We start from the raw sequence: 8443 nt of genomic DNA, 5'->3' as shown, positions 1-8443 counted from the left end.
CTCAGAAATCTGCCTGCCTCTGTCTCCCAAGTGCTGGGATTAAAGGCGTGCGCCACCACTGCCTGGCTGCTTGTTTGTTTGTTTTTTCGAGTCCTGTCGACTTACAGGAAGAATCCTTTCTGCAGAATCCAGGCAGCACAAGTGGCTGCTGCTCCTCTGTGGAGTACAGCTGCAATTCCCCTAGGAGAGTGCAGAAATGAGTCAGGGCGGCTTCTAAAGTTCTTCTCTGTGTTCTAGTAAGAAATCCAGCAGAGTCAAAAGCCAACCAAAATCACCCTCCCTCTCCTCTCAGCAAGGAAAGCCAGGGACACTTACTCTGTGGGGACCTCTGCCTGCATGGAGGGTTGTGGTCTGGAGCAGCATCCAAGGTAAGGGATCGGATTACAGTCTCACACACAAATTGGGTCCCACTCAGGTCTTCCTCTGTTTCTTCGATGGAAGCAGGGGTCTCAGCTTTCCTCTTTGCTGATACAGTGGAATCTGAAAGACATACAAAGCCTGTCTGTACTTAAGTGTCTGAAGAGCTGAGAGCTCTCACCAGTCAGTGCATCCTAAGCCTGGGTGAGGGAAGAGCTGCTCCTGCTGTCATGAGACGTAGAGAGCGAGGGATGCTGTGGGACATCAATTTGCTGAGGTAGAGGTAATGTGGAATGGATGTGAGGACAGGTGTGGATGGAAAGGGAAGGCACGTGCTTTACAGACATTTAACCCCTTACCAGGAGGTGCTTTAAATCCCGCCCCTTCACTCTCTTCCTGTATCTGCCCCAAGCCTGGCTTCTCTATTAAAGGACTGTCATGTGGCAGAGGAGACATGCAGGGAGTCATATCTGGAGAATGAAGACAGGAAAACCATCAACCGAGAGAAAGCATGACATCATAAACAGTCAAGTGTCCAGAAGCAGCAGTTTGTAGGTTTCTGGCTTCCTACAGGGTTAAAATATACCCAAATATGCTCCACCAACTGTCATGTCATAAAGAACTTCTCTAGATCACCAGGAATGCAACTAGCTCTGGCTGCTCAAAGCTGGGGCACAAGCAAGTCAATGGCTTAGAAAGTCAAAGCCAAGATACAAAACTATGACTAAAGGAACAAAGGGAGAAAATGAAGAAGGGGTGCCTTTACAGTACGGCAGCCCTGTACACACTTGTACTGTGGCACTGACAGACAACAGGGAAAGGAGGAGATGGACCATGGGTACAACTTCACTGTCACAGCATGGGAGGAATCCTCGCCCTCTAGTGCCACAAAGCAGACCCAGAGCAGACCGTGTAGTACCAATACCTAAACAAGATGAGCCAAGTGATGGTCTTACCCACAGGGGTGTTGTGTGGCACTCTCTCCAATTCTTGGACAATGTTTATATCCAGCAGCTCAAAGGACAGCAGGTCCTAGAAAAAGAGAGGGCCAAATGAAGGTGTCTGCAGCACAAGTAGGAGCCATGTTCTTTTGTGAATGGACCTTTAGGTCTCCTGCACATTGCCTGGATTCAGTTCTATTCAAATTCATGTTCCTTCTCAACCAAGTGACTAGAAGAATTAAACGGGAACATGGTGTTCTCAAACTCTTAACTGGCAGGGGAGAAGAAACAGTGAGCAGGCAAGTGAAGCAGGCTAAGCTTACAAGTCACTGGAAGGAAGCTGTGGGGAAGCACAAGCCTGAGCTTCAAACTCAGGAGCAAACAGTTTAGAAACTTGCTCCACGCACCATGCCATCCTCATTACACAGTGGTTCCAGCATGCCCATCTCTAACTCCCCAGAACCATGAAGGCTATGCTACCTTCTCAGTAACAAGGCGAAAGCTTGTTCCTCAGTGCTCACTCTCTCTGCCCTCCTTGTCCCTCACAGTGCTGCCTGTTTACCTGAGCAGTCAGAAGGTCCACAGATGGAATGTAGAGCTCCCTCTCACTGGCAGCATGCTGGGGCTTCTGTAGTGCACTGGCTCCTGTCCCTTCTGTCTCCTTTGTCACCTCACTCAGTGGAATCTCTTCTTCAGCTAGAAGAAAAGCTTCCTATAGGGAAGAATAATAGGGATATATGTTAGGACCTCAAGAAAGCTCAAGCACTAGGCTGACATGGTTACCCCTAAAATAAAAATACAGCAGAACCTCTAACATTTTTTATTTTATTTAGGACTTCTAAAAAAGCTGCAGAAACAGTAAAGAGTTCACATACTGTTCCTTCATCTACCATCCTCTACAACCTAATAAAAGTACAGTTAGCCCAAACCAGGTAATTAACACCGTTTAGCTCTAAGTTCACACAGTAGAGTCTGCTCCACTAATACAAAAGCAACAACAGACTACAGCAAGCAACAGGCAGATGAAGATGTCATGAGAGCTCAGGGATACTCGAGTAGGTGCGTGTTGGGGAGAAAAGCTACTAGGAGTTTACTGGCAGGCCAGGCCGCCCTTCTTTTCCTAATGCAGCAAGCACCATCACAGACAAAAGCCCTGTGGGACTGCCTGCACTAGCACCCTAAGGACACTAAACACCTTAAAGACTAGGCCAAACGCCAGCATAAAGATGTGCTGTAGGGAGAAGTATCCCCAAAACCCCATGTTAAAAGCCTGACCCCTAGAGCCTGTGGTGGTGGAGCATGCCTTTAACCCTTGGGAGGCAAGGGAAAGTGGATCTCTTTGAGTTTGAGGTCTGGCCAACAGATTGAGTTCTAGGACAGCTAGAGCAACACAGAGAAACCTTGTCTTGAAAAACCAAGAAAGAGGGAAGGAAGGAAGGAAGGAAAGAAAAGAAAAGGCCCAGCTTCCCTAGAAGCAATGCATTCCTAGACAATGAATGTTTCTGAAGTATAGCCTTACATGAGATCCTTAGGTCTGGTCCCTTACTCTCTTTCTTGTCATCTTGGCCTAAGTGGCGTGTTTTGGTTTGCTTTTTCGCTATGCTGTATGTTGTTAGTACAGTCTAGTATCCCAACTAGGGGCCTGAAAACACTGGGCCTGCCTAATCACAGACAGGAACCTCTGAAACTGCCATCCAAACAACCCTTTCTCTTCAGAAGTTAACTATACAGTATTCTGACACACTGATGGGAATTCAGAAACAGTAAACTGTCAGGAAATCTGCAAGAATAACAAGCTACCAGTGAGTTCTTTTATGTTCAGGTCCCTTTCTCAGTCCCTAGCAAGAGGTAGCTTTGAACCTTCAATATTCTTGCTTCAGCCTCCTAAGGGCACGGACTATAAGCATGTGTCACAAGCCTAATGACTGGGAAATAATCTGGTAGACTGGGCCAACGGCTTTAAGTGCTCACCTCCTGCTCACAGGTGAAATCATCAGCTTTGCTTGAGCTAATCTCGTTCCTTTCAATGTTATCAGGGCTCTCAGAGGAAGGAAAAGGATCCACTATGATACTGCACCAGACCCGAGGCCCAAATTGCTGGCCTTTGTGAGAGAGACGCCAATGGGAAGTGTATGTCCCCTCCAAGGTTGGAGCGATGAACTGCACAGACACGATCCCGACGTGGCCAGCCTTCAAGCAGGGAACCACAACATCCTTCTTCTCTGGAGAAGCCAGAGTCAAGTTTCCCCACATGAACTTGAGCTGAAAGGCACAGGAGGATGTCGTCAGCTGTGCCCTCTTCTACTGCACAACCCTGTCTTTACCCTTGGTGGGGAAACATACCTTTGTGTCTGTGTTCCACTTCACATTCCCTGTGTTCTTCATCCTCCAGTGTTTGATAAACTTGGTTCCTGGCTGAAGATGAGTCCCATCAGGCAAATTCTCATCCACAAACGCTGCGCTGAGTGTCGGCATAACTGGGGCGCAGGGCTGCAAAGGAAGCCTGGGCAGACATGCAGGTGCTCAGTCACTTGCTCCCGGTGTGACGGCCTCCAAACATGCCACACTGTGACTCCAGAGAAGGCGTACTAATACAGTTGGCTTAAATCTAACACTACTTAGGCTAAACCTGTGAGAAGGCTCAGCTGGAAAAGGTACCCGCCACGAAAGCTCAGAGACCTGAGATCAATCCCCAGAATGCATAAAGAAGAGAACTGATGTCACCAGCATGCATGTCAAGGTACACGTGTTCCCCGCCCATCAAATCCCACGCCATAAAACAAAGATATGCTGCCTAGAGGGTAATTACAAGTGTCCATAAATATAGGGTAATTACAAGTGTTCATAAACATAACTGGAGACTTGCTTCTTGGTTGCAACCCTGCCAGACTGCCCTCAGAAAAGAGAAGTCTGAATTATCCCTGTTCTAAGCCTCATTAGTTTCTTGCTTTCTGAATGAGGCATCAAAGCTGAGTGTCAAAAATAACTCCTGAACCTGCTTGGAAGACAAGGAGACACAACAGGTGAGACAAAGGGTGGCTAAGACTCATTTTAGAGAGCTGGATGGGAAGTCACACCCTCCCCTGGCCTTGGACTTACATCAGGGTATTAGACTGCAGCAAGCTCTCAGGTCGGCCCAAGGAGGACTTGGGACTCTGAAGTCCATGGATTGAATTCCACAAATGAATCTTCCTGTGGAGTTTAAGCTGCTTTTTAAGCTCCTTGACCTCTGCCTTCCGCTGTTTCTTCTCAGCCCGCAACCTTTGCTTTTCTGCTTTCACGAAGTTCTTATCCACCTGTTTTTGGAGCCTGTGGGATAATGAATGAATGCCTTGAAACACAGGAAGCCCTTGAGGCTGTCTGGTGATGCGTGCATGTCATTAATGTTAGCATCTAGTTTCTTTTCTTTCTTTTCTTTCTTTTTTAAAGATTTTTGTTTAATTTATTTTATGTATGTGAGTACATTGTTGCTGTCTTCAGACATACCAGAAGAGGGCATCGGATCCCATTACAGATAGTTGTAAGCCACCATATGGTTGCCAGGAATTGAACTCAGGACATTTGGAAGAGCAGTCAGTGCTCTTAACCACTGAGCCATCTTGCCAGCCCAGCATCTAATTTCTTAATTTCTTTCATACTCCTCATTTTTATTTGATGAATCTTAGACAACTGTTTCATTATTACACAACAATTGAGAAAGAGCAAGGAGACTCTTTTTTTGTTTTGTTTTGTTGTTTTGTTTTTTAAGATTTATTTATTTTATGTGTATGAGTACACTGTAGTTGTACAGATAGCCATGAGCCATCTTGTGGCTGCTAGGAATTGAGCTCCAGCCCTGCTCGCTTCTGCCCTGCTCCATCTGGCGTAATTCACTGTAGCTGTCTTCAGACGCACCAGAAGAGGGCATCAAATCTCATTATGAGTGGTTGTGAGCCACCATGTGGTTGCTGGGATCTGAACTCAGGACCTTTGGAAGAGCAGTCAGTGCTCTTATCCGCTGAGCCATCTTGCCAGCCCCTTTTTTTGTTTTTTTGAGACAGCATTTCTCTGTGTAGCTCTGGCTGTTCTGAAACTCACTCTGTAGACCAGGCTGGCCTCAAACTCAGAAATCCACCCGCCTCTGCCTCCCAAGAGCTGGGATTAAAGGCGTGCGCCACCACTGCCTGGCTAAGAAGGAGACTCTTAATAATTTTGTGATACTATATACCAGCACTGCACTTTTCCTTTGCTATGAGACTGACTCACTGTGTAGTTTAGCCTGGCCTAAAAATCACGATGGTTCTGAGTGCTGGGCATTACATCTGATTTTTTTTTTCCTCCTGAGAGAAGGCTTCTCTTTGTGTAGCCCTGGCTGTCCTCTGCACCACCACTGCCCGGCTCCTGGCCAGATTTTTTTAAAGATATATTTAATTCATGTTTATGAGTGTTTGCTTGAATATGTATGTACACCACATGTGTGCCAGATGCCCACAAAGGCCAGAAACGAGTTACAGACTCTTGTGAGCTGCCAAAGTAGATGTTGGGAAGTGAACCAGGGTCCTTGGTTTAAAAAAAAAAAAAAAAAAAGCAGCCAGTGCTCTTACCATGAGCTATCTCTTCAGCCCACTCAGATATTTTCAACATATGTACTTTGTGTCAGCAGAGTCAAGAAGTCAAATAGATGAGCAGCCACAAGAGTATGGCTTTACCTGACTTGTTCCAAAGCAGCAGGCAGACGAGGGGTGGAATACTTTGAGTAGAAAAATGGCTCTGAGGAAATCACAACAGGTCTCCGCAACTTTAGCAAAACATGGTTAGTGTCATGGGCATATGGTCCAGCTTCACAATCTTCACAAATGTTGTAAGATGGGCACAGGCTGTGTGAAAAGACCAACATAGTAAAAGCTGCATAGCAGGAAGTCCCTGAAGTAGAGAGGAATGAACCAGATCAAACTTTATATTTCCTCCATTATCAGCTGGATAGTGACGTTCAATTGCCACTTGGCTATGCCAAGGCGTAAGTTCCTCATTAGTAAAATGAGAAAAGTAACTTCCACTCATACCTATTTCCATGAAATAGTTCATGGAAAGAAGTAAGATACAAGAACATTTTGAATGGGGGTCGGGGTGTGTGTGTGTTTCTATCTTTAGTGACCTAATTCTGCCTGACTCTGTTAATCCATATGTGTACCTGAAGAGCATTCTTGATAGTTCCCACTAAGCCCAAAAAGCATGCAAATGAGTAGCTTGTGCTTCTAAATCAAAGCTATATTACCCACTGCTGGAGATAGAAGATGGACAGCTTCCCCTAAACTTCCCAAAATTCTAGTCGGCCGCTGCTTCTGCCCAGGAACTGCTTACCTACACTGGTAGCGCACACCGACGATCCTCTTTTGGCAGTGGCTACAAGCAATATGCCAGCTGAACTGGTTCTCTGGCAAAAACAGGGTTTCCTCTGAAATAGGCATTGAGACTTCTGAGGGTGAGGAACCCAAGGGTGGCTTCTGCAGGACAAGCTTCTCCTGCAACCTCTGTTCAAGCTTCTCCACTGTTTCCTTAACCACTTGTTCTCTGAACTACAATGCAGAACAGAAGGTAGGGGAGCTCAGTTCCAGCACCAAGAAAAGTGAGAAGAAATAGCCCTGGTTCCAAGTCTCTGGTGCAACTCAAGAACATGGCTAATGGCTACTCGGGAATGCATAGAAATGTAATAGGTCTCTTCCTTTCAGGGAAGCTGACTTTTCCTTGGAACAAAGCAGTTACCATGTCCTTCTCAGCAGACATCTGTCTGTCTCCCTTACATACTTAGAACTGGATTGTCTCTCTCTCTCTCTCTCTTTTTTTTTCCAAGACAGGGTTTCTCTGTGTAGCCCTGGCTGTCCTGGAACTCACTCTGTAGACCAGGCTGGCCTCGAACTCAGAAATCCTGCCTCTGCCTCCCAAGTGCTGGGATTAAAGGCGTGCAACACCACTGCCCGGCTGGATTGTCTCTTTTTATGATGCTTCAGGCAAAGGTTAAAACTTCCTTCACCACATCTGTCCTATGTCATAAGTCATAGCTGCCACTCCCCTGCACCAGAAGCTGCAGCCACCTGGGTTCAGCTTTCTACCTGTGCCAACAGTGCTGCTAACACCCAGGTCAGAGAAGACACTCACCATCTCCAGGTAGCTTGTAAACCAATCTGGGGGCTTGTCCTGAGGCTGGTCTGTATCACAAGGAGCAGGAGAACATGGCTGGGAAAAAATACAAGAGAAGTTACTTTTTCTAAATTTTTCTAAAATGTGTTATTTCTTTAATCAAATGTCAAAAGCATGTGACATGCAAGAGTTTTTTTGTGAAAGAACACAAATCAAAACGTGTATTCTAGTTTCTTCCCTTTCTCTAGAAGTAAATCAAGGTTGCTAATTTCAAAAATTCAGATCCAGATGGTTAGCATAACACCCAAGTCTTTGTGTACGTGAGTGTGCAGAGTATGCATATGGAGGCTGCAAGACCTTAGGTGTTATTCCTCAGGCACTTTTTTTTTTATAAATCTTTTTGAGGCAGACTCATTCACTGGCCTGGAAACAGCCAACTAGGCTGTAAGTTTCAAGGATCCTCCTGTCTCTGCTTCTTCAGTCCTGAGATTACACATGACACATGACTTTTATGTGAGTCTGGGCAATATGTGGCAATCGGAGGACAGCACTGGGTGTTAGTTCTTGCCTTTCACCATGTGTGCAACAGAGCCCCTTTCTTTTTCTTTCTTTCTTTCTTTTTTTTTTTTTTTTTTTTTTTTTTTTTTTTTTTTTTTTTTTTTTTTTTTTTTTTTTTTCTCTAGACAAGGTTTCTCTGTGTAGCCCTGGCTATCCTGGAACTCACTCTGTAAACCAGGCTGGCCTCGAACTCAGAAATCTGCCTGCCTCTGCCTTCCAAGTGATGGGATTAAAGGTGTACACCACCACCGCCCAGCCATAATTTTTATAAATCAGTTTTTGTTTTTGTTTTTTTGTTAACAGAGCCCTTTTCTATTGTTCACTACTGCACATGCCAAGGTAGCTGTCAGGTCAGCTTTCAGAGATCCTCCTGTCTCTGCTTTCCATCTTGCCATAGGAACACTGGGATTACAGATACATCAGTGTTACAACATGACACTATGCCTGTGAATCGGGGGGGGGGGGGGGGG

The 8443-nt window shown here is 45.7% G+C and overlaps 1 protein-coding gene across 12 annotated transcripts in view; it reads right to left on the bottom strand.

The window, feature by feature from the left end:
- The window catches only part of Nbr1 (NBR1 autophagy cargo receptor), a 31688-nt gene that overhangs the window by 9351 nt on the left and 13894 nt on the right, over window positions 1-8443 (bottom strand). For 10 of the 12 annotated variants that reach the window (XM_031353654.1, XM_031353663.1, XM_031353652.1 and 7 more), the window contains 11 exons: window positions 7434-7511; window positions 6639-6853; window positions 5987-6154; window positions 4398-4607; window positions 3642-3801; window positions 3270-3560; window positions 1861-2010; window positions 1314-1389; window positions 717-827; window positions 316-480; window positions 106-180 (listed from right to left, as the gene is read on the bottom strand). In XM_031353654.1, coding sequence (XP_031209514.1) covers window positions 106-180; window positions 316-480; window positions 717-827; window positions 1314-1389; window positions 1861-2010; window positions 3270-3560; window positions 3642-3801; window positions 4398-4607; window positions 5987-6154; window positions 6639-6853; window positions 7434-7511 — 1699 coding nt within the window. The remainder of the gene's footprint in view (window positions 1-105; window positions 181-315; window positions 481-716; window positions 828-1313; window positions 1390-1860; window positions 2011-3269; window positions 3561-3641; window positions 3802-4397; window positions 4608-5986; window positions 6155-6638; window positions 6854-7433; window positions 7512-8443) is intronic. The other 2 variants (XM_031353658.1, XM_031353659.1) reach the window with 2 other exon arrangements.

The sequence above is a fragment of the Mastomys coucha genome, unplaced genomic scaffold (assembly GCF_008632895.1).
Source record: "Mastomys coucha isolate ucsf_1 unplaced genomic scaffold, UCSF_Mcou_1 pScaffold5, whole genome shotgun sequence".
Lineage (NCBI taxonomy): Eukaryota > Metazoa > Chordata > Mammalia > Rodentia > Muridae > Mastomys > Mastomys coucha.
Note: the sequence above shows the minus strand (reverse complement) of the source record. Positions and strands in the feature narration are given on the sequence as shown.